At 45.9% G+C, this 26,289-nt stretch overlaps 1 protein-coding gene across 5 annotated transcripts in view; it reads left to right on the top strand.

The window, feature by feature from the left end:
• NMNAT3 (nicotinamide nucleotide adenylyltransferase 3) overlaps positions 1-23,993 on the top strand; it is a 112,032-nt gene extending 88,039 nt beyond the window's left edge. For all 5 annotated transcript variants that reach the window (XM_079100490.1, XM_079100489.1, XM_079100487.1 and 2 more), the window contains 3 exons: positions 9,545-9,728; positions 13,903-13,982; positions 19,484-23,993. In XM_079100490.1, the coding sequence (XP_078956616.1) occupies positions 9,547-9,728; positions 13,903-13,982; positions 19,484-19,866 (645 nt within the window). In that variant the 5' untranslated portion in view covers positions 9,545-9,546 and the 3' untranslated portion in view covers positions 19,867-23,993. The remainder of the gene's footprint in view (positions 1-9,544; positions 9,729-13,902; positions 13,983-19,483) is intronic.
• Positions 23,994-26,289: the final 2,296 nt, after the last annotated feature.

Below are 26,289 nucleotides of genomic sequence, written 5' to 3'. Positions count from 1 at the left end.
CAGGAGCCAGTTCTGGAAGTCGAAAGATGAACATTACCTCCCTGTTCTCTGCTGGGTTCTGCCACCCCTTGATATGGTGGTTACTTCAGTCTGCAGAAAGGAGGGCCCCTGGTAGCCAGGATGGCCAGTGAAAATGCATCATAGATCATCAAGTTCTTGGGGGAAAGCTACATGCTTTGGATCAACTCTCCTTCTGAAACAAGAAATGATGGACAGAATGTCTTTCGTACTTCATTGTTAAAGCTGAAAAGATGAGAGATCACTTGTAACCAGAGAGGTTAGTGGGCTACTGAAGCACCAGAGCAACTGATGCCCTGAAATACACACGTAAGTTTTGAATCAAGGGTCGTGCAAGTCAGGAGGGGCAGAACCCAAAAGCAGGCACTCTCCCAACCTCAGGGAGCATGGAGGTGACTTCCCCAACACTAAGCTCAACCTGAAGGAACCACACCCTCAGGGCCAAGGTGAGCAGGATCTTAACTCCTCTCTTTCCCCCAGTCCTAGAGGACTTGTGAGAAGCCTTGGTACCTTGGTACTGAGACAATCAGAAGACAAAAGAGAGGAGAAAACATCCTCAGGAGGAAGGACCACATATGAGCCCTGGCTCAGATTCACAACCTTCAGCCCACATTAACCCAAGAAGCTCAGGTCAGGATCTTGATGTATGGCTCCATGACTTGTAGTAATTCCAGGAGCCTGCAAAAGCAAGGGTGAGGCCTTTCCAGAGGAGGACGTGACCATCAGGATGGGAGGGCACTGACCAGCAAGCATTCAAAGATGACTAAGCACAGAAGTAAAACAATCTGACTGAGAACTGGCAGAAATAAAAGACAGAAAAACACCTTGTCCAGACTCTGAAACTAATATTATCCAATACAAATATTGAAACAGTTACACCTATATTTAAAGAAAAAAAAAAAAAAACCTAAAAAGTGACTTGCCAGATTTGTTGAAGAACCAGTCTGATTTCTAGAAATGACTAAAATGAACAAAATTAAAAGTTCAGTGAAGGCCCACTAAGAAGACATAATCATTCTAAAACTTCTAGAACAGAAACACCAAAAAACAGTCTCAAGATGCATGAGGCAAAACAGAGCTGAAAGGGAAAGTAGTCACATTCACAATTATAGGTGGGAACTTCAACATCCCACTCTCAACAATGACTAGACAGAAAACCAGCAAGGATTTGAGGGGCCGAACCACACAATTAAAACTGGTATGTACAGAACTCACCACCCAATGAGAGCAGAGCACACATATTTTTCCAAGGACCAATGTAACATTCACCAAGATAGGCCATATTCTAAATGTAAACTAATCTCAACAAGTTTAAAAGAATTGAAGTCATTCTAATTGGGGTGAGATGAAATCTTAGGGTAGTTTTGATTTGCATTTCTCTTATTACTAGAGATGTTGAACATTTTTCCATATATTTGTTGATCATTTGTATTTCTTCTGTGAAGTGTCTGCTCAGTTTAGCCCATTTATTGATTGGGTTGTTTGTATTTTAGTATTTATTGGGTTATTTGTATTATTTTTATTGATTTGGTTATTTGAGTTCTTTATTAGTTCTGGAAATTAGTGCTCTATCTGAAGTGCATATGGTAAAGATTTTCTCCCATTCTATAGGTTCTCTCTTCACATTGTTTCCTTTGCTGAGAAAAAGGTTTTTAGTTTGAATCCATCCCATTTATTGATTCCTGCTTTCTCACCTCAATTAGAATGGCTATTATCAAGAAAGAATACAAGCAACAATAGGTGTTGGCAAGGATGTAAGGGAAAAGTTACACTCATACATTGCTGCTGAGATTGCAAATTGGTGTAGCCACTCTGGAAAGCAATATGGAGATTCCTTAGAAAACTTGAAATGGAACCACCATTTGGCCCAGCTATCCCACTCCTTGGCCTATACCCAAAGAACTTAAAATCAGCATACTACAGAGATACAGCCACATCAATGTTTATAGCAGTTCAATTCACAATAACTAGATTGTAGAACTAACCTAGATGCCCTTCAATAGATGAACAGATAAAGAAAATGTGGTATATGCACACAATGGAATGTTACTCAGTCATAAAGAAGAATGAAATTATGGCATTTTCAGGTAAATGGATGGAGTTAGAGAATATCATGCTAAGTGAAATAATCCAATCCCAGAAAACCAAAGACTAAATGTTTTCTCTGGTAAGTGGATGCTAATACATAACAGGGTGGGGAGAAGTAAGGGAAAATGGAGGGATGTTGGATTGTGTAGAGGGAAATGAGGGGTGGGGAAGGAGAGATAATGGAATGAGACAAGCATCATTATCCTGTGTACATGTATGATTACATGAAGAGTATAACTCTACATTGTGTACAATCAGAGAAATGAAAAGTTGTACTCCATTTGTGTACAATGAATCAAAAAAATTGAAGTCTCATAGAATATGGTTTCTGACCACAATGGAATCTTACTGAAATCAATAAAAGAAAAAAAGGAAAATATTAAAACACATGGAAATTAACACACTTGTAAAAAACCCATGGTTCAAAGAAAATATTTCAAAGGAGTTGTTTTTTTTTTTTTTTTTTTTTTTTTTAAAGAAGTGGAACCAAATGAAAATGAAAATGTAGCCACATTGGAAAAAGAAAAAAAAAAAAACTTTTCATGTATATGACAGGATTGTCTATGTAGAAAATCCCAAGAATCTACTAAAAAATTCTCAAAATTGTAGAACAAGTGATTTCAGTTGCAAAATAAATTACACACACCTGTAATCCCAGCAGCTTGGGAGGCTGAGACAGGAGGATCATGAGTTCAACGCAGCCTCTGCAAGAGTGAGGTGCTAATCAGCTCAATGAGACCCTGTCTCTAAATAAAATACAAAATAGGCCTGGGGATGTGACTCAGTGGCTGAGTGCCCCTGAGTTCAATCCCCAATACCCACCTCCTCAAAAAAAGATCAACATACATATATACATATATATATATGTATATATGTATACATATATGTATACAATATATATACACAATATATATGTATACAATATATATGTGTGTGTATATATATATATATACCAATAGAAAACATGTGAAGACCAAAATTAAAAACAATGCCACTTAAAATTATTCTAAAAAAGTAAAATTCTTAATTGAACAAAGCATGTATAAAATTTCTGTCCTGAAAATTAAAGATGCCAATGAAATCAAAGAAGACCTAAACAAATAGAGAGAGGTATGACATGTTCATAGGTTGGAAAACTCAAAAGTTCAATGAATGACTGAATCAGATTGACAGAGCAAAACATATATTTAATGAATTGGAACACAGATCGAATGAAATTATTTAGAATGAAGCATAGAGAAAGAAATTTTATAATTCCAGAAGAGAGGGCAGGAGACATGAAGGCTCTCATATATACAATGAGAGGACTGGAAGAAAAGGGAAGAAAGAGAGCAAAGGCAATTTCCAAAGAAATAATCTGTGGCTTAGGCATGAGGTGTCCCCCAAAAGTTCATGTGTAAGACAATACCTAAACATTCAAAGGTGAAATGATTGGGTTAAAAATCATTAACTTAATCAGTGCAGAGTCCACTGATAGGGATTAACTGAGTGGTAACTGTAGGCAGGTGCGGTGTGGCTGGAGGAGGTGGGTCACTGGAGCATGCCTTTGGGGTACATATTTTGTCCACGATGAGGGGAGCTTAGTCTCTCTGCTTCCTGATTGTCCATCTTAAGCTGCTTTCTTCCACCACACTCTTCTACCCTGATGCTCTGCCTCACCTAGGGCCCAAAGCCATGGAGTCAGCTGTCTGCGGACTGAGACCTCTGAAACCATAAACATCAGATAAACTCTTCCTCCTCTAAAATTGTTCTTGTCAGGTCCTTTGGTCACAGTGGTGAAAAAATTAAACAGATAATAACTAAAAATTTTCCAAATCTGACAAAAGACTGCAACTCACAGATTTAAGAGACCCAGGGATCCCAAATCAGGGTAAATAAAAAGAAATTAATATGTATACAAAGACGATGTTTAAAGACAAAAATTAATACAGATTACCTTCACAGAAATGGTAGACTATAGAGTACTTCTCGATATCAACAATAAAAGATGATGGAAGAGTAACTTGAGAATACTGAAGAAAAAATGTTGCAACCAACTATTTTATACCCAGTGAAAATATCTGTCAAGACCGAAGCCACACTAACTTAAGGAAATTCTACAGAGTATATTCTGTAGACAGAGTAATTCTGCCAGATTCCCAGATGGAATATCTGACATACAGAAAGAAGAAAAATATCAAGAAAATGATAAATAAATGAAAAATTTAAATAAGCATGGTTGCATAAAAGAGAATAGCAAGGTCTAATAGGGTAAAGTGAAAGATAAACTTAAAGCAGCAGCAAAAGTGACGTGTGTAACAAAAGGGTGGTAAATGGAATTCTGAAGACTATGTTTGCCTTTCTCCTTAATAACACAAAGGTTTTGATTTACTGTGGCAGTAAGACTGTATGTAATTTCAGCAGTCTCAAAGAGAAAAAACTGAAATAATAAAATCAAACATAGAGAATAAAAGTAACTAGAATATGTGTGCCAAAAAACACAAAATAAGATAGTACCTTTAAACTCAAAATATCAGCATTCACATTAAACATAAGTAATCCTGTGTTTCAGTTAAAAGTCAAAAATTGTCAAACTTGACATTAAAATGTTTTCATGGGCTATTTACAGAGTCTTGTCTAACACAGAAGTGTAGAGATCGAAAATTGAAAAGTGGAAAAAAGAAGTGGTGTACATACTAGCCAAAAGAAAGCTGTTGAGTCTCTATTATCAGAGAAATAAGCTGAATTTTAGAAAACCATAATTTTACCAAAGATAAAGAAGCTCAATTCACAGAAAAATACATATGAATTATAATTATAAGGGTACTTAGTTATATACTCTTAAAATATATCAAACAACAGTTGAAAGAACTAAAGGGAAAAATAGGAAAAAAATCTGTGTAGTGAGAGATTTTCTCACTTGTGATTAATAAAACAAGCAGACAAAAAAATCAGTAAGAATATAGATAAAAACAAAACAATGAGTAATCTTAACTGAATAGTCAAATCATTACACCAAACAACCACAGAATACAAATTCTTTCCAAGCACACATGAAGCATTTACCAAAACCAACCAAAAAATGGGACATAAAGCAAGACTCAACACATTTCAAATGATTGAATCAATTTAGAGTATGTTCTCTGACTACAAGTGGAAGTAAATTAGAAATCAATACCAAAACCATATCCCAAATGTCACAATATGTTTGGTAATGAAGAACGATACTTCCAAATAACTCATAGATCAAATCAGACATCATAATAAAAACTAGAAAGTATTTTGAACTGAATGATCACAAAAGCACTCTCTACCAATGTAAGTAAAATGTGCTCAGAGGGAAATTTTATAGCCTGAACTGTGTATTTTAGGAAATAGAACCAACTGCAGATTAATTAGCTGAGCATATATCACAAGAAGTTAGAAAAAGAACAGCAAAGTAACACCGAGAGAGTAGAAGCGTAGAATTAATAAAAATAAGAACAGAAATTGGTGGAACACAGAAAACAAGCATTCGGTGGAGAAAAATCAATATGCCAACAGTTGGTTCTTTCCAAAGACTAATAAAATAACAAACCTCCAGTACTACTGTGCAAGGAAAAGGAAAGGAGCCACAAGCAGCCTTAGGAATGAAAAAGCCATCAGTACAGATGGTGCCGACATTAAACAGATAAGAGAACGTCATGAAGAAACTTGTACCAATAAATTTCAAATGTTAGCTGTAGTGGACAGAAATCCTAGAAAAATGTAAGTTGCCAAAAATCATAATGAAGAAATGAAATCTGTATCATCTTTTAACCATCTTTTAATCTGTATCATCTTTTAAAGAAATTAATCAACTGTCAATGATGCTCACACAAATTAAATTCAAACCTCATAAGACTTCACTGGTGAGCTCTACCAAATACCAAAGAAGAAACGTTTTTTCAGTCCTCCACATAAGCCCTCTCAGGGTATAGCTGAAGAGGAGAGGCCTCAAGCCTCGGTATGAGTCTGGCATCACCTCAGTACCAACACCTCATTAGGATACTGCGTTAGTCAGCTTTGTGTCATTGTGACCAAAATACCTGAAAAGAACAACTTGGAGGAGGTGCCCCCTGTAATCCTAGCCAGCTACAGTCTTTTCGATTCACAGTGTCAGAGTTAAGTTTATGGTCAGCTGAGTGTATTGCTCTGGTCCCAAGATGAGGCATATCAAGGCAGAAAATTGTGCAGAGAGAAGCTGCTCAGGATGCGGCAACTGGGAAGCACAGAGAGAGAGAAAGCAGAAGGGCCTACAGGGAATGTGAACCCTTCCAGGGCAAGCCCCACTGACCGACCACCTCCAGCCATGCCCCACCAGCCTACAGTTACCACACAGTTAGCCCTTCCAACAAGGATGGGCTGATTAGTTTGCAGCTCTCACAATCCAATCATTTTACATCCCTGTATTAACAGAGGAAATTTGGGGGACACCTTGTATCAAACTGTAACATTCCATCCCAGCACCCAAAAGTTCATGTCCATCTCATAATGCAAGATGCCTTTAGTTGATCTTCAAGAGACCCCACAGTCTTAACAGTTTCATCATTGTCCAAAAATCCAAGTTCAAAATGTCTTCTGAGACTCAAGGCAAACTCTTGGCAGTGAACCTTTGTAAAGATCAAAAGCAATTATAGATATCCAGTATACAGTGGTGCAGAGTAAATATTTTCATTCAAAAAGGGAAGAATAGGGGCATAGAAAGAAGGGATGAGACCAAACAAGACTGAAACCCTGCAGACAAACAGGTCCCTTAACTTCACCTATAACATCTAGGATACCTGGGGGCAAGTTGTTCTCTCCAAAGGGCTTTGGCAGCTTAGGAAAGGCTTTGGCCTTGCCAGTTGAAGGTATTCATGACCTCTCACTCAGCCTGGTTCTCTCCAGTCAGCAGCTTTTGTCAGAAGACAGTTCATGTTACTGGCATGAATTCCTAGGGTCTGCATTCCAGATTCAGTTTCACCTTCACAGCTTCGCTTTTCACCCGCTCGGGGCAGCCTGCACAAATGCTGACCCTGCTTCACTTTGCCTGGCACTCCCAGACCTTTTTTCAAAATCTTGGTGGAACCCTCCTTGACGGCTTAAATTCAGCATCCTTCATTCCTGCAGAACCAGCAGTACATGAATGATGCCAAGGCTGACCACAAGTTCATGGTGCCCCCTGTAATCTTAGCCAGCTACAGCAACCTCTGAGTACTTGGGTGACTGAGCACAGTGAAAAAAAATTCCTAGGACCCCTTGTGCAGGCAGGACATAACTGGAATCTCTTCTCAAAGGAATTTTTCCTTCTACATCCTTAAGCCTGTGATGGGTGTGGTACTGTGAATTCCTGAGATGCCTTCAAGTCTTCTTTCCCATTTTCTCTGTGCAAAGTACTTAGCATTTCTTTTGTGGCTATGATCTCTTCAACAACCACACCTTTCTTGACCTCAATTTTAAATGCACTTTTCTGGTCAAACTGCAAGTTTTTATTTCACTCTGCTTTCTGCTACTGATTCTCACAGTAAATTTATCTCAAAGCTTCTAGTAAAATTCATGCCACTGACTGAATGCTGTGCTGCCTTGAAATTTCCTCTACCAGATTAATTATCCCATCACTTAAGTTCAGCAACATGCAAAGTCTCAGGACATAGGAAATGTAGGCAAGTTCTTTGCCAGAATGTCACATGAGTAGCCTCTAGTCCAATTCCCTGCAGAGAGTCATCGATTCCCTCTGAACCCTCATGAGCACAGTCCACATTCCTATGGGAATTCTGGCCTTCTGAGCTCCTACCAGAATTGCCTATGAAGCTCTGTTACGACAATCTAAGACTTCTCTATTCTGCATCTCCAAACTTTTCTAAACTCCTCCCACAGACCAGTTCCAAATGTGTCTGAACCACGTGGTCAGGTACTGTCACAGCAATGACCCCTCGACCCTTGATACCTGTTTCTGTGTTAATCAGCTTTGTGTCATTGTGACCAAAATACCTGACAAGAATTTAGAAGAGGAAAAGTTTATTTTGGTGTATAGTTTCAGAGGTTTAATCCTTGATTGACCAAGTCCATTGCTCTGGGCCTAAGAAGAGGCAGCACATCATGGCAGGAGGTATACCAGAGGGAAGCTGCTCAGGACATGGCAGTCAGGAAGCAAGGAGAGAAATAGGGGAAGGGGTCCCAGGGAAGGGCCGTCCTTCCAGGGCACACCCCCCTGACTACCTCCTCCAGCCACATCCCACCTACCTACATTTACCAGGTAGTTAGTCCAGTAGGTTATACTCCCACAGGCCACTCGTTTGACCTGCACACACTTCTGCAATAACACGGGAGCTCTGGGGGAGTGGGGGCCGCTCATATCCAGACCACAACAGACAGTAAGAGAAGGAATCACAGACCCATCTTCCTTCCTAGAAGTAACTGGCAAAGTGAAGCCATCAATGCATAAAAAAGGACACTATCTCTACCAAGTCAGGTTCACCTAGAAATGCAAATGTCAGTTTAAGATTAGATCATTAATCAGAGCAATCCACCATGTAAACTGACCCTGGGGGCAAAATGCACCATCATGTCAACAGTTGCAGGAAAAAAAAATTGAATAAAATTCAATATTCTTGTATGTCAGAGACTCTTAAGCAAGAAATAGAGAATGTCTCTGAAAGTAACACTGTCGGGACCAAGTAAGACCCAGCTACTAAAGCAAGACGACGTCCTCAAGTGCGTAACACATGAAGTCCTCTCGTCAGGCAGACCCCACGCAGGTTCACGGGCTCTGCAGGGCGTGTCCGGGGCAGATCAGCACACGCCACATCTGTTCCCGGGCAGGCCATCCCTTCCACTGGCAGCAGGCTCCTCCAGAGTCAGTCCACACCCTATCATCTCCCACACCTGCTTCATGCTGCATCCCCTCTTCCACCTTGCAGCCTCAAAATGCACTCCCGTGTCCTACACAGGGGACATTATGATGTTCTGCAAATATTTTTCTTTGTTGTACAGGGGCACTTGACCACTGAGCCATATCCGCAGCAACAAACCCCCCAAAACACTTTTTTATACTTTTTTTTTTTTTTAATTTTGAGACAGGGCCTCAGTAAGTTGCCAAGGATGGCCTCAAACTTGCAATCCTCCAGTCTCAGCCTCCCAAGTCTCTGGGATTATAGGCATGGCCACTGCACTCAGCATCTCACACATATTCTGACATTTGGCTCTGAGGGCCCGTTGCTATATAGGCTCTGCTCTTGTAACTTCCTTTCAGTAAAAAAGCTGCTGCACGTTGTATGAGACTGTTAGGGAGTCACTAACCCTCCAAGGTGATGCCTTTGCCTTGCTGTTGGCCCACACAGGGGAGCAACCAGGCTCACACCCCCTCCGGGCAGGCAGAGGTTTCCAACTGCCTGAACGCACATCGCCAGGTGGCAGGCATCCACCTGGACGTGCAGTATCACCGTTCTCTCCTGCCTAGGAATGTACCAGGTGACCCAGGGCATCATCTCACCTGTCAATGATGACTACGGGAAGAAGGACTTGGTGGCTTCGCATCACCGAGTGGCCATGGCCCAGCTGGCCCTGCAGACGTCCGACTGGATCCGGGTGGACCCCTGGGAGAGTGAGCAGCCACAGTGGATGGAGACGGTGACAGTGCTGAGGTAGAGGTGGTCATGCTCTCGAGCCTCAACCTGCAGGGTCCACAGGGAGGGGGCAGGGCTGCCCAGGGGCTTCAGCCAGACCTCTTCAACCCAGGTCTGAGAAGGGCCTCAGAGTCATCTCTTAAGAAAGATCCCCAAGAAACAAATTGCAAACCACTGTCCATCAGGAGGCACTGTGGAGAGACCCCCCAGAGAGCTGTAGCATCAGGCCCTGGGCCAGTGACTCTGAGCAAGAGACTTCACGTCTCTGAGACCTGTTTCTCACTTGTGAACTGATGAGGATTTTTTTTTAATGTAAATAACTCTCCTAACCTAGAATAGCCTCATAACCATCCTTGTTATTATGTTCCTCATTGACTAGGTTGGAATTTGAATCCATACAATAAGCTGTCTTTTTTGCTTATACAAATTCTAGGTTCTCTAAATCTAGACTTTTATGTAGAATAGGGAAAAAAGGCTGTAAAGCTAGAAATAGTTACTCAAGATGTTTCTTCCTCTCTATCTTTTGGAATTGCTGTTGGTGTTCGACATAAGCAGCACAGCTCTTTCAAGCCCAGGACCAGGGTGTTTGGCGGAGAAGCAGGAGCTTCATCTGTCCTGGCTGTCAGCAGTGTGAGAGGGACAGCCTCACCATCGGTGACAACCACCAGCTCCGTGCAGGGGCAGCGGGTGTGGACGGGGTCTCCCGTTTGGAAGCACCAGGCTTGTCCTGGAATAGGAGGCACAAGGGACAGACAGGTCAAATCATTGGCAGGCCTGTCCCTACAGAGTTCGGTCTTCATTTTTCATTTACTGCAGAGGCACTTGGGAGGAAACTGTTTACATTTTGAGTAAAGGTAAACATTTAGACTCCAGGGCCTGGTTCCAATGACATCACCTTCTGCTGTGGAAGAACCAGCTAGAAGCATTCTTCAGTTCACAAGCTGCTGCCAAACTAAAAGGAGAGCAAACATAAAGTAACTGTTAAGATGTGTGCACCCTTTTTTTTGAACCACCCTCGGGATAAGCAAGACTCCTATCTTGAGTGTTGCCCAAGGAATAAATTCACACCTAGACCATCCTTCTAGATGAGTCACAGATGCCTCATCTACGGAGGCTGACAGAGGGGACAGAAGCAAGGCAATAGATGGCACAAGGAGTCACTTAGTTCGGAACGATCTGCTTTCTCCTCCACCCAGGGAGAGGCAGGTTGTGGAAGGCACAGGCTTTGAAGCCACACTGACCAGCCGAATGACTTGGTGTGGGGGTGTGGCCTCCCTGAGCCTCCTCTCCTCTCCTAGTAAAACGGATGATGTCACCTACCTCACAGGATACTGTGGGGATTGACTGAGATGATGCAGGCCAACCACCTGGTTTACAGGAGGTGCTGGATAATGCTCGCTCCCTTCTCTGCACCCTCAGCCTAGGCCGACATGACTTGTCCTCAAAACCTGTCAGTCATTCATGGATACAAAGCAGCAACCATAGTAATTTAATGTCACTTGACACTTTGGCTGAAAAATGCAGGTGTGAGCAAAGATTTTACTGAACATACTCTTTATCTTTTTTCCCCCTTTTTTGATTATGTTCTTTATTCTACCGCTGGCTGCACATTGGAGCCACCTAGGGAGCTAGATGCCTGTGATCTCATTGGCCAGGGGCGGGGTAAGAGTCCCCTGGTGATGCTAATGTGCGGCTAGGGTTGAGTCCCACGGCCTCGATCACTGAGCGTGTAGATCAGGCTTATGATTCAAACTGAGATCCACTCAAGACCTTGATCGAAGACCCTGGCTGAGAGTCACTTGGAAAACTTTTAAAAATGCTCACCCACACCCCAGAGATGTGGGCTCGCTGGGATGGACCCTAAGTGTGGGTACTTTTTAGAAGGCCCCAGATGATTTATGTGCTGCCATGGTTGAGATTCCCGGCATAGACGAGTTTTCACAGGGAGCTGATAGAGACCCTTCAAAGATTGAAACTCTGACTAAAATCGTCAAGTCAGGTGGTTTGGGCAGCATGGCAGGAGCTGGTCCCATCATTTGCTCCATCTGGTCCCCTCCTGGCAGCGTCCACAGTGGATCAATACCACAGTGACACAGTGGTAAATGACAGAGGGACAGATGTCACCGTGGTATCAGTTCTCCATGGAGCTTATCTGTCTTTTCATCGGGTTGTTCATTTTGATGCCATTTGTTAAAGAGCTTGGCCACTTTGCTGTCCTGGAGCCACGCTGTGGCCATCTGCAAGAACAGTGACCTGCCAGCCCGGAGCAGGAGGTGGCTGTCTTGGCTCTCCAAAGGGGCTTCCCCGGAGATCAGTGGGCTGCTGAGAACACATGGGGCATGCTGCCAGCGTCCATCCACAGCCACGCCAGGGTACCACTCAGCCGCCTGAAGCAGCCTCAGTGGCCCCGGCCCAGGAGACAGAGAGAGGACGTCCGTCAGGAAAGCGCACTGCTCTGAAAGTAACCATTTGCATGACAAAATCCCGAGATCCAAGATTCAAAGTAGAGAGGACTTGAAGGAGGAGCTTAGAGACGAGTCAGACGAGATGGCAGCCGCACCTTCACACGCCAGGCTCTTTCCTGCGAGTCTCCAGTCAGCTCCGCAGCCCTGGGAGGCTGGGTTACAGGTGAGGCGATGGAGGCTCTGGAAGGGTCAGCAGCTCAGTCAGAGTCCTACCATCAGAAAGTGGAGGTGGGACTCAGACCTACTTCAGTCTGACCGGAAAGCCCAGACCAAGCCAGGGGTGCACCCTCAGAGAGGAAGCGTACCAAGCCAGGCAGCAGAACAGCCATGGAATCAGCCGGGCCAGGCCCGGCAGACCTGCCCAGTCTCTGCAGCTTTGGACCAGGGTGAGATCTCTTTCTTCATCCACTCCCTCCCTCGTTCCTGAATTCAGGAGACTTTAAGGTGAGCACTTTCCGAGTAGACAAGAATATGAAGATGAATGAGATGAGGTTCGTTTTCACAATCTGGTGGGAAGACAGACTGAGACAGGTGATCTAACTGCAGGTGGGGTTACTGGAGTGCGTCCTGCGTGCGCTGAGCTTCCTGTTCTGCCACACCCCCTCCTGATCACAATCAGCAGGGGCTGCTTCCCTGGCATTTGGCAGGGTAGGGCACTTGCTCTGTGTGGTCTTGTGATACGTGGTGCAGATGAAGCCCAAGTGAACTTTCACGAACAATTAACAGGTGAGGTCAGTGAGTGGTGGTGACTCATCCGGGTCCTCAGAGCACTTGGCTTGCGCTTGGACTTGAACCCGCACGTTCTGGCTGCAGAGCATGTGCTTTTCATACCAGGCTGTGCCCCCTCCCAAAGGCGGCCCCAGCAAATGCATAATGCAGTAAGTAGAAGAGGAAGATCAAGTCGGCACAGGAAAGCGTGCACAGCGACGACCTGTGTTCCATAGGAAGAAGGTGCAGGTACCTCTTGGCTTACGGGAGTCAGATGGCTTAAGAAGCTGAGCGTGCCAACGGGTGCAAGTCCAATCCTCTCCACAATGTCCACTGTATCCGTTAACCTTCTCATCTTCAGAACCGCCCCTCAGAGGTGGCCACTGTCATTACTTCCTCCTTGCAGAACCATTCGCAAAGACCTGGAATGCAGGTCTCACCCAGGGTCACGCAGCTGGTGAGGGAGCTGGGGTTCCACTCGGGCCGTCTGACTCCACGCCCCGAATCCCAGCCATCGCCCTGCTGCATTTTAAAACCCTGGTTTATACCAAGAGCAGGCGTCTCTATAGAGAGCTCGCGGGGGGCCAGGCTGTGCCAGGGCTTAATGTGGGTGGCTCATCACTTTCACAAAAACCTAAGACACAGGCTTTCCAAAGGAAGCCACGCACTCAGCTCTGTCCCTAACGGCGTGTGTCCTTCACCCCACTCAGCACTGACTTCCGTGTTTTTAAAGTGGGAAACATTGAAGGACGTGAGGGATTAGGCTCACTTGCTGCTTTCACCCGGGGGACACAGAAGGTAGTGAGCTGGCTCAGAGGGGCTCTCCAGGAGGACCCAGATGGCATCTGCTTTCTGTCCCAGGACCTGGCACAGTGCCCGGCACCCCGGGCACCCTTGACCCTTACAGGATGAACAGATAAAGATGGATAGAAGCAGGTCAAGACTTAAATTCTAAGACCCCTGGGGTGGCTTTGGGGACGGAAGGGCCACATGCCTGAGCCCCTGTGTTTATGCCGCAGGCACCATCACAGCCAGCTGCTCCGATCTCCGCCCCCGATGGAAGGCCCGGACCCCGGCCAGGCACCCTCAGCACCCACAGGTGAGTGTCCACCCCCTCTCTCTGCAGGAGGGGGAGGGGACAGGGATCCTGTGAGAACGGATAGCGTCACAGCTGAGGAGGACTTGAGTCCAGTCCTCTGAGCAGACAAGGAAAGCGCAGCCCACCTGGCTGGGTGAATCTTCCAAGGTCAAAAGCTCAGATTACACCACCTGCCACCCCTGTCCCCAAGTTATTGTGCTAACTTGGGATTTGCTGCCCACGGAGTTTACCTACCCCGTGACTTGTGCTTGTGACATGGATTACAGTCGGGGCCACACAAGGATACACTGGTGAGTGACGCTGGGGTTCTTAAAAGCCATATTTAGCCTTTTTGAATTCAAACTGTACCAATCCAGTAGGAAAGAGAGACTAACACTTCCTCGCAGTAGCTCAACGGCTTACTCAGAGGAGGAAACCTATTTCTAAGGAATTTACGGTCCATTTCGCTGATCTCCTAACCCTACCCCACATTCCACCTGCTTGTCACCTCCTTGTGGTTGATGGAGACTTGCTGTTTGTGACTTTAGGGTGTCCAGAGGCACAGGCCTTCTTATGAAAGCAAGCAGGAGCCCCGCGTGGCAATGGGAGGCAGGATGTGACGTCCCCGGGGAATCACTGGCCCACTGGGCCAAGATTCCAGCCATCCATCTGCACAGGCTTCTATTGTGGGGTCTGCAGCTTGGGTTGGTGGGACACACTTCTACACTGCCAAGGAGAGGTGCACCTAAGATGTTTTACACATGGCAGAACTTTCCAGAACCTTAACTACACCCATGTGCATTGTGACTCATCCAGAAAGAGAAAAAGCCCTCAGCCATCCCTACCACTTCTTGACCTTGGAACTCCTTTTCTTTTTAATGCCTGTTAGTTTTTCTCAAATCTAATGCTCCCAAGCAGGAAGGGAGCATACTTCTAAAAGAAACTGGGCATGCCACCAGGGCCTGATGGGGGAATGCAGTCCCCAGATGCTGCTCAAAAATGGCACACAACAAAATCACCTGGAGGCTGGTTAAAACACTGATTCCCAGGCCCCTGAGTGGAAGTGGGGCCCAGGAATCTGAATGTTTAATAAGCACTCAGAGTTCATTTTACAGCCAGTTTGGCAGCCTCCTGCCTATGCTCCCTGGTACTTCCCTGGGCCAGGCTCTGGGCTCAGGCAGAGAACAGGGACAACCAGTGCAAGCCCCTGCCCTGAGCTGGAGACAGGTGTGAAGGAGGGAGCCCAAGCGGGTTGGAAGGAGATGACTGCACCACACACTCAGGCTGAGTAGGCTCTGGAGGCACTTCAGGACAGGGGGACAGGTAGGGTACAAGGCAGGAACCAGCACTGGTGTGGGGCACTCGTGCCTGGGGATCGCCAGGGCCCACAGGGAGAGAGGGAGCAGCCAGATGACCTGGGAGGGATGCCATGCGGAGGCCCAACCCTCTCGCCCCTGGCCTCCCTGCAGAGACTCCAGAATCTGCCTCCTCTCTTTGCCTGAAGGTCCCTCTTCCCCTCCCCTTCTTGGCTCCCCTGTTAAAACCCTCCCTGTCCTGCAAAGCTGAGTCCTGAGGCCACCTTCCCTGTGAAACCTGTCCCAGCCACTGTCCTCCATGTGGGCTCATTCCCTCTGCCAAAGCCCTCCCCCGTTCTCCCCAGATCCCTCTGGCTCCACCTGCCTGTACTATTTGGACTCTCTCTTTTAAAACCCTAAATTCTGCTTGTCTTGTTCTTTTCTAGAACAACTGTGCAAAAAAGATAGTGTGCATGGAGTGAAAAGTAGGCTTTTCCATTTACCAAAATATATCAGTCCCTTAAAAAAAAAAAAAAAAAAACCCTCCATGCTCTTTGCTTGACAAATCCCCCTCTAGGAATCCAGCTAAGGAGACTATTAGAAATTGGGACAAGGATTTATGCAGAAAGATGTTTGTCACAGCAGTTTCTACAGTGGCAGAAAATAAAAGCAACCTCATTGTTGAAATATAAAGAATGGGTAAGTAAATCATCCTGTACACAGAGGGTGAGGAATCTGCATAGAAGGTTTGCAGGACACGCTTCTGAAGGAACAGAGGAAATCAGGATCCGATACCACAGATATTACCTCAAGCATAGAAAACATTTGCATGTCTACATCAATAGAAGAACTTAAGGAAAGACACAAACATGTTGATGGTTTGTGTTGAAAGCAGAATGATTCTTACTGTCGTGTTGTTGTTTTCTGTTTTAAATACATACTTTCCATATGTTCCCTGGGGAGCACATATTTCATGTTTGTAATCAGTAGGAAAAGTTAGTGATTCAAAACCAGAAGGTGGAGTTTTCCCAGCCTCCATTTGGTTTTCCATGACATGGCAGGTCTGTTGCAAGTGACGTATTTCCAAGGGACCATCCTGTGTGCCACGTCTTTTACGTGTCTTGTTATGTCCTGGGCTGCGAGCTGCATGCTGAGTTCAGTGTTTCTTCTGCCAAGAGCCCGGCTTTGCCCATGACTTCTGCGATTTGCTGTCCTCCTTGGACTCACCCAGAGTCCTGTGCGTCGCTGTGACCAGGAGCTCCTGGGACGGGACCCCTTGGGGTGGATGATGGCCCCCCTTTTAAAGTCTGACTGCCCATCTTTTGTGAAGGTGGTCCCTGCCCTTGCTCACGGGGCAGAACCCAGCTCGGTGCTGCTCACAGGACCCCTTTCCATTCAAATAGCAGGTGTTCAATCTGCTCCCACTTTTCAGTGCTGCCCATTAGATGCCCGTCCCTGGCACCATCTCTGGTGTCCTGTGTGGACCCAGTCGTCCCAGGCTTCTCAGTGGGGTTCTGTGACAGATGACACCATGAGTGGCTGTATTCAGACCTGTGCCACGCGGGACGTGTATGCTGCGTTCTCTCCACCGCCCACCTCCATGACTTCTGTGGTCATGCGTGATCACCCTGTTTCCCACCTGAGAAACAGCCAGCTTTCCCAGAGCACCAGCGAACCTCAAATCCAAGCCCAGGATGCCCATGTAAATCTTGGTTTCACCTGATTTGCCAAGCCTGTAGCTACTCAAAGGCAGGACGCACTGCCCCCCAAAACCCCCACAGACACCCCGTTCATGTCACTGTATCACCCTTAGGACAAACCACATTGAAAACCTTTACACTAGGCGTTGGAGTTATGCACTTTGGACTTGGACATAGTCACTTAGTCTGAAAATTCTGTAGCACTGATGTAAGGGAATTTGAAAGGGATGTGTGAATGCCTTTGTCAGACCAGAAGACCAGACAGCTCAGGACTGGGGTCTGAGCGAATGTCGCCATAGGAACTGATCCACTGCATGATGTCACTTGGAATAACAGGCACCACCAGCCTCACAGGCCCACCTCCATGGGGGCCAGGGGACATGTGGGCACTTGTCCTTTCTAGACAAGGGTCAGAGTGAATAGTAGCCCTTGTGGTCATGGTTAAGAAACCAAACAGTACCTAATATGGAGCTGATATGTGGAAACTGCCCCCACAGAACCACTGGGAGAAGAAGGGGGCGTCTTCTGAGTTCTCTGATCTCTGGAAACAGAGGGTGTGTGCCCCAGAAATTAAATGGGGATCATTTAGCACCCGCCCCTGGGAAGACCATAGAACTCATACAATTCTTGGAAAGTCACTGATCCCTCCTTTACTACAGTGGTTGAATAATTAAAAATTATTAAAATTATTAAAAATTAAAAAACCTCACAGCTGTAGAACAGTGTAGAATATATACAATGTAAGCAATGAGACCAAGCCAGATTAGTGAAAAGCATGTAGTGTGTTACTAAATAATTTTTAAATGCAATTTTATTAGTTTAAAAAGGCCAGACATTTAGGAGATGATTCATAAATGTTGAATGGATATTTTGGTGAGTAGACAGGTAGATAAATGGGTAAATGGATAAGTTAATTAATTAATTAAGGGCAGTTAGCATATATAGCACTTACTCTGTGCCAACCATGCTTCAAAGTGCATTAGACTTACAAACCTATTCAATTCTGAAACTAATCCTCTAAGTAAGTGCTACTAACAGCCTCATTTTAAGAGATCACTGAGCCTCTGAATGGCAGGGCTGGAATTTGAGTCGTAGGGTATGCACTAGAGTGTTGGTGTGCAGCCACCAAGAACTCACATGCATGAAGGTCTGAACATCATCACTACTGATAGATTGCCACTGGAGGGGCCGAAAGGTGTGTTTCCATCATTATATCTGCTCTCCGAAGGAGTCCTGTGCCTGTTGTCCCAGGCATGGGGAATCCGGGGCCCAGAGAAGGGAAGGTCTTGACACCACAGTAGCCTGTGCCGGTCTGAGGCCAGGCCTCAGACCTCTGCAGGATGCCGTTCGTCTCTGACACCCGGTCAGCCCAGTGCTCTCTTGTAAACCCACCTCCTCTTTGGTCCACATCCAGATTCTTTCAAATGCTCCACCACAGCGGAGCCCAGACCCTTTACCCCCAGCATTGCCCCTCCTTCCTGAGGCAACAGGGTAGTAGAGATGCCAGCCCTCCAGAAGCCTAGCTTTCGCCATCTACTGAAGCTGGGGTGGGTTTCCAGAAGGACCAGAGAGCTGGCAACATGCTTCTAGCATGGACCTGGTTTTTCCTTTTCAAGAATATGAATGGTGGTGGGGGACCCCAATGCTGCAGATATGATGCACATACAGATTCCCACCAGCAGGCGGCGGCAGAACCTAGCAGTTACAGGTGCCCCACCTGGTGGCTGGCTGCCTGACGGACTCCTGACTTCTGCCTCTCTCAACCTCAGTCTCTCCTGCAAAATGGGCACAGAAATGCCTACCTCCTAAAATTGTTCTGAGGATCACGTGGTGTTATACACACACAGTGTTGAGTAATAATGCTGCACTAAGCACCTAATTAATGTTGTGTTATTTTGTCAACACAATCTACATGATAGAAAAAATCCCCAAAGTTTACCCACCCAGAGCTGTTGTTCTAGAGCTTTGAATATTGGAAATAAGGCCCCCAACTGAGGTCTTAAAGATTCTTTGGTTATTCAAAGAACTTTATAACTAATTCATCTTCCTGATGATGTTTTCTGTAGAAGGACCAGGTCCTAGTGCCCAATGCACTAGGGCTGACATAGATCTCAAATATGGCAGTGATTTGTCTAAGGCCCATAGCTGGTTGGTCTTAGGGCTTTATAAACCTTACCTTTCCTCAGAAAGGGGGATTCTGGGGACACAACCTCTGATCTTGCACTCACACACAAATCCAAAGCCATCACAAATTTGTTACAGCACTGGGAGGGGGGATCCTTTTTGCTTTATTTGACATTTTGTCAAAATTAAACAAAAGCTGTATTGATTAAATCATTGCTTATAACCATAGACCCTGAAATAGTTTCAGATTCCTTCACTTGCTTTTTCTAAAGTCAAACACAGAAACATTGAGCCCTCAGTACATTCCAAGAAAAGCACTTGGCGGGATCTCCCAGCAGAATCTGGCGTTCTCTCTCCCGGCAGCGACCCTTCCCTCTGCTGAGATCCGCCCTTGTTTTCACAGCTGCACCCCAGCTGAAGCTCCTCTGCGGGGCAGACGTCCTGAGGACCTTCCAGACCCCCAACCTCTGGAAAGACGCGCACATCCAGGAAATAGTGGAGAAGTTTGGCTTGGTGTGCGTGAGCCGGGTGGGCCATGACCCCAAAGGGTACGTCTTGGACTCGCCCATCCTGCGGAAGTACCAGCACAACATTCACCTGGCCAGGGAGCCGGTGCAGAATGAGATCAGCGCCACGTACGTCAGGAGGGCCTTGAGCCAAGGGCAGAGCGTGAAGTACCTGCTGCCTGACCCGGTCATCGCCTACATCCGGGACCACGGTCTCTACACCAAGGACAGTTCCTGGCAAGGCACGGGCACCGCGAGGGGCAAAGGAAAGGCAAGCTAGGCGGGACTGGCAGCCCAGCCGCCTCCCCTCCGCCCAGCTCCTCACTGGAGAGGCCGGTTCGGGGTTTTCTGCTTTGGTTTTTGCTTTCCAGCATCTTTCATTTGTCTTATTTCTACAGTGATTTGACTCTCGAGTCTTACCTGTCCTGCCCCAGGACAAGATCGCCTGCCCCCATGCAGGACAGACAAGTGCCAACGAAGTTAGAATGATGGGCAGGTCGTGAGGGCTGGGCAGCACCTCTCGGCCACCGGGTGGTAGTTGGGTGGTGCACACCCAATGCCACTCTGCGCAGGACGGCGCCCCAGGGTCGGAGCAGAATCGCCCGCATGCACTTTTTAACCAAGACCAGGTGCAGCATGCAGGTCTCCATTGGCGGGATTTGACAGGATGCGACAGTGGGCCTTGTCAACATCCGCGTTTCAAACAGAATAATACTAACCGCAGAGTCCGACATTTGGAAATCCTCTGATTTACCGCTACATCTTCCCGTGCAAACCACCGTCTACCTGCCTACCGGCCTTTCGTAAAATTTAAACTAAACTCTTTGTAAGGCGTGGTCCTCAAGTGCTATTTTTGATACAGCAAGTATTTTTAACACTGCTCTCCTCTAAATGCCAGGGCCTCTGGTTTCCCTGTTTCTAAAAAGGAACTGAGGTAAAACAGATGCCTGTTTTAGAAGATGTTTGTAAATGTTTTATGACTGCCTGCCTGTTTGAATATTGGCAAAGGGATTAATAATAAATTGACATCAAAAAGTACTAATGAAAAGTTTCTCTTTTTTTTCTCCCTTTGTTATATTATTAATGCCTGGTGTACCTGCTGTTGCGCTTCTTTTTAGTTACTCCCAGAAATTTGCTACCGTTCCCATTGAATTGACAGGAATTTAAAAGTCTGTGTCCCGGGTCCAGGAGGTGGAGGAAATTATTGCTTTTCAGCACCGTGCAAATAGTTTTCTAATTTAAAGCACTGGTCAGTGGCTCTGTTCAGGTGGCCCTGGAAGAGGACAGCAGGGGCCTCTGGTGTGTTCAGGATCAGACATTCCACTCCAGGTTAGGCAAGGGCTTTGGTGGCCAGGTTCTGTTGGCGTTTGCTCTACACCTGCTGACCCTTGACCTTACTCAGAATTTGCTTTTCCATAGTTCTACTCTGGTCCAGCTTTGCAGAAAAACAAAGGGCAGGCAAGAAAAACAGTGTTCTCCCTACAACACCCCAATATGCATGTTGTGTCTCAGAATCAATGTTAGAAAAGCCAGAGGGAGGGACACTCCTTTAGGGCCCCCAAGCTTGCCTCCCCTACTGGACTCTGCCCTCTATCAAGAGCCCAAGGACTCAGATAAGTCAGGGACAGGAATCAAACAGTCTTGTCCAAAAGCTGCCACAACAAGTAGTGTGACTTGCCCAAGGACTCCCTGCTCTAAGCCTCAGTTTCTCTACCTCTAAAATGGGGAGTTTGATTAGATATTCTCTAAATTCCCTCCCACCTCTATTTTCCTAACTCTGAGTGCTTCTGACATCATTTCTTTTATCAACCTGTCCAGCCTTCTTTGGGTTCAGCACATTGCTAACAAGACAGACAATTCCCCACAAGTGGCGGGGGGAGGAGCTTTGTTTTGAATCTGCTACTCAAAGTGCAGTCCCAGGCCATCAGTATTTGTACCCTGGAGGTGCTTGGCTCCCACTGTAGACCTACTATTCTGTTTGAAAGTACACATAAGTTCAGACTCCATGAAATGGATTTGCCTGATGACCGTGTAGACGGCAGGGAAGTGACAATGGACTTGAGACACAGGGGTTGTGTTCCCAAGACTTGGATGTGATGGAGGTGACTGGACTTCAGATGGAACAGCATGTACAAAGGCCCTGTGGCAGGAGAGGGCAAAATAAGTACCGAGCAGAATTCATCATCACTTCCTCAATAAAGCCTAGTTATTACCTCGTGCCCCTGAGAGCGGGTACCTTGCCTGCCCCCATCTCCCTGGCCAGTCTTTCCATAGCATCAGGGTATCAGACCCAGCAGACTTGCTGGGGAAGTCCTCATCTCCCTGATCCACAGCTGTATAATATGGCTTTCACCAGCTAAGGCATTAATTTTTGAGCCTTTTCAATGTCTTTTCTAAAATAAAAAGCACAAGGAAACCTTTATTAAAATATTTACATATGCATACACACATGCATATATATGCATCTTCATTTCTGTTCTCTTGCTTTGTCTTACTGATTCATGTATCCATTTTTTTTAATAAAAAGGAAAATATGCATGGCAGCTGTGCCCCTGACATACTGCGTGGACGCTGACCTACACACCTGATTTCACCTTCCTTCCCATTTCTTCGAGTCCTCTTTGCATCTAGTTTGCCAGAATGTTTTGTTTATTTTGCAAGAACAGAAAAGCAGTAGTTTGCGCTCCTCAGTAAATAGAATTTCCAGTCTTAAATAAAGGTTCTCCTGTGGTAGCATTGGCTGCCCAAATGAGAGGAGCCCTGTATCCTTGCCTGGAGAAAGAATTTTTCATTTATAATCCTGTCTGTGTCGCTTGGGACCGAATGATGTGAAATCCCATTTTAAACTGATTGTGCTCCGGATTTGCAAGGTACGTTTGGTAATTGGGTTAATACATGAATATGAATTTCCTTATCCTTGTCCCCCTGCTTCCTTTACAGCGATGTTTCTGCCCTTCCTTTTTGCAGAGGTCTCCCTGCAATTTAATTTCAGTCATGAAGTCATTTTCTCAGACCCAAACTGGGTGTTATAGATACACACACACGTGATAAATGCATAATCTACAAGAATTGGCCTCGACGTGGGCCTCAGAACAGTTTAGTATTGTTAAAGTGACTTAAAAAGAATCGTCCATGGCCCTGCAGACAGGAGACTAGCAGGGACCCTGAATTCCATCTGGTCTCGCCTTTCTCCGATATTCAACACCAAAGCCCCACAAATAAATGGGAGTGTCACTGTTTAAAATGGCCACAGTGCGGCGTCGTGTGGACGGGCCTCAGGGGTACCGCTTTCCTTGCTCCTGTTGGAATCCGCGGGGTGCTGGCCCGGCCCGTGAGTGTCGCCTTCCAGCCTTCCACCCAGCCCCACAACATGGCCACTCTCCCCCATCCTCCTCATGGCCTCCCAAACCCAGCCACCCAGCCGCCATCAGCTGTCACCGCGACGGCAATGCCCTCCTACCCAGAGTCCCAGCCCACGGGCCCTGCCATCCGTTCTCCGCAGGAGATTTGCGTGCCTATCTGGTCGCGTCCCTGTCCTGCTCACGCCCCTTCTGGAAGACAGCACTAAGAAAATGAAAAGCCAGACGAGCAGGAAACGTTTGCCAAACGTGTCTTAATAGATAACTTGTCTCCTGGGGATGAAAAGAACAACAAGATACGGCTTAAAAAGAGACCCTGCACCTACTAGAAGGAAAAGTAGGCCCAAATCTCAAGGAGACTCATAAAAATGCAGGGAGTAAAATCAAGAATTAATAAATGGGGTGGTATCGAACTAAAAAGCTGCTTCACAGCGAAGGGAACAATCAAGAATGCAAAGAAAGAGCCTGCAGAATGGGAGAAAATCTTTGCCACCTGCACCTCAGATAGAGCACTGATCTCCATGATAGAGAAAGAACTCACAAAACTTAACCCCAAAAATTAAAAAAAAAAAAAAAAAGCCCAATCAATTAACGGCTAAGGAACTGAACAGGTATTTCACAGAAAAAATACAATCTGTCAATAAATACATGAAAAAATGTTCAAATTAAAACTACACTGAGATTTCATCTCACTCCAGTCAGAATGGCAATTATCAAGAATACAAGCAACAATCAATATTGGCCAGGATGTGGGGGGAAAGGTGCACTCATACATTGCTGGTGGGAATGCAAATTGATGCAACCACTCTGGAAAGCCGTATGGAGATTCCTCAGAAAACATGGAATGGAACCACCATTTGACCCAGCTATCCTACTCCTCAGCATATACCCAAAGGACTTAAATCAGCACAGTACAGTGATATAGCCATGTCAATGTTTATAGCAGCTCAATTCACAATAGCTAAACTATGGAACCAACCTAGGTGCCCATCAACAGATGAATGGATGAAGAAAATGTGGTATATATACTCAGTAGAATATTACTCAACCATAAAAAAAATATTGAAATTATGGCAGTTGCTGGTAAATGTATGGAACATTTGCAAAATGTGTGTTTAATAAATAACTTGTCTCCTGGATATGTATGTGAAATAAAGACAAAAATGCTAGGTGAAATAAGCCAATTCCAACAAAACAAAGGTTGAATGTTCTCCCTTCTCCTTTCTCCCCTTCCTCTGGCAAACTCCATTTCTTCTGCAGTGGTCCCCAAGAAGTCACTTCTTACAGGAAGCCTTCCAGGGTTTCCCATTGTACTTCAGGCTTCCCCTTCTCCTTTGTTGAATGTTCTCTCTGATATGCGGATGCTAACACACAATAAGAGGGGTGGAAAGGGAAGAGTAGAAGTTCATTGGATTAGACAAAGGGGAATGAAGGGTAGGGAGGGGGAATGAGAATGGGAAAAACAGTGGAATGAATCAGACATCACTTTCCTATGTTCACATGTGAATACACGACCAGTGTAACTCCACATCATGCACAACCACAAGAATGCGAAGTCACACTCCATGGATGCGTGATATGCCAAAGTACATTCCACTGTCATGTACATCTAAAAGGAACAAATTTTTAAGAAGTGATCAGAAGCACTAGCTAGACACGTGCAGGAGAGGGTGGACCCAGCATCCTGACTCTGCTCTTTGGAAGAGTCCTCTGGTTGGACTGTGCTCATCTGGCATCCGAGAGCTTGGCTTTGGAAAACTGCCTGTGTTTCCAACTGGTGAGGCTGTTTTGTCTTCCTCAGGCACTGAAGCCTGCTGTACCACCTTGTCCAGGCCATTGGTACAAACAATGCCATTTGTGGTGAATGCCTTCTAGGAGTTTGGAATTTCAATAAGCATGGCCGGCCATGTGGCAGAGGGCAGTGCCTACATACATCACCAGCCCATGAAGGAACAGGGGACTTTGAGTCTCAAGCAGGCCTCCCTGGGCAGGACTGTGCACTGTGGCCACATTTCACTGCTGGAGGAAGACTATGTTCTGTGGGACTCCACCCCAGGAGGGAGGACAGTGGACACCTGTCCTGGACCCTTCCAGGCTCAACCTGCTGGGTGTCCTCCTCCATGGTAACCATGACCGTGGGTATAACTGCCTCTGGTCTGTGAGTCCTTCCAGCAAGTCACCAAAGATGGGAACCCCAAGACAGAAACTTCACCAGAAATGACATGTGAATGACAAACCAGCACATGAAAAGATGCTCAGCACTAATCATGAGGGTTTGAGAGCAAACTGGAACCAGCATGAGCCACTACTTCATACCTATTAGAAAAGTTAAAACAGCAATTTCATTCCTAAGTATCTATCCAAAAGAGATGAAAACATCTGTCCACTCAGACTCGTGTGCAAATATTTATAGTAGCATTATTTATTACAACCAAGTACAGGCAAGAACGCAGATGTCCGTTTGGTGAATGGAGAAGCGTGTTTTATCCATTTGATAGAACCTGGTAGCTCTCCACTGCTGAAACAGATGCCTGAGATCATCAGCTCACAGGGACAAAGGTTGATTTTGATTCACAGTTTTAGCTGTTTCCACGCCTGGCCCCATTGCCTTTGGGCCTGTGGCAAGGCAGAACATCATGGTGGGGAGTCCATGGCGGAGGAAGCTGCTCACATCACAGCAGTCAGACAGCAAAGACAGCGAGGCAGAGGAAGAGCTTGGGTTCCAGTACACCTCTGTGACCTAACTTCCCCTCCTGTCTGCTCCATCACCTGCCAGCAGGGACAAGGTCTGGGGACAAACCCTTCAACACACGTGCTTTGGGAAAATTCAAGATCCAAACTGCAGCATATACTGTTCAGTAATTTTACAAAGGATTAGGGACGTCTACGACAACACGGTCAAGCCTGAGAAACATGCTAAGTGGACAAAGCCGGACATATGATGTATGAGTCCATGTACAGGAACTAGAGGGGTGGAAAGCCAGGGCCATCGAGGGCAGGTGGGCCCTTTGGGTGGTGAGAGAGCCATCTGAAACCAGACTGCAGTGATGGCTGCACAATCTATGAACTAAAGCTCATAATTAACTAAGCCCACTTCAACTTAAAAGGGGGAAATCCATGACATTTAAGTTATACCTCAATAAAGGTGATTTTATAAGACTCCTTGGAGCTGCCTCTACTGTCTACTGGTGCAGCCCAGCACCTCCGCTGGGTGGCTGCTCCGCCCTAGCCGTGCTTTCTCTGATCCCTCCACCTGGGCTCTTTCCAGTGCCTCACCCTTCTCTTGCCTTTCCCGCCTGCCTTCTCCCTTCTCCCCTTCCTGCCTGCCTTCTCCCTTCTCCCCT

This window comes from Sciurus vulgaris, assembly GCF_902686455.1.
Source record: "Sciurus vulgaris genome assembly, chromosome: 10".
Taxonomy (NCBI): domain Eukaryota; kingdom Metazoa; phylum Chordata; class Mammalia; order Rodentia; family Sciuridae; genus Sciurus; species Sciurus vulgaris.
Note: the sequence above shows the minus strand (reverse complement) of the source record. Positions and strands in the feature narration are given on the sequence as shown.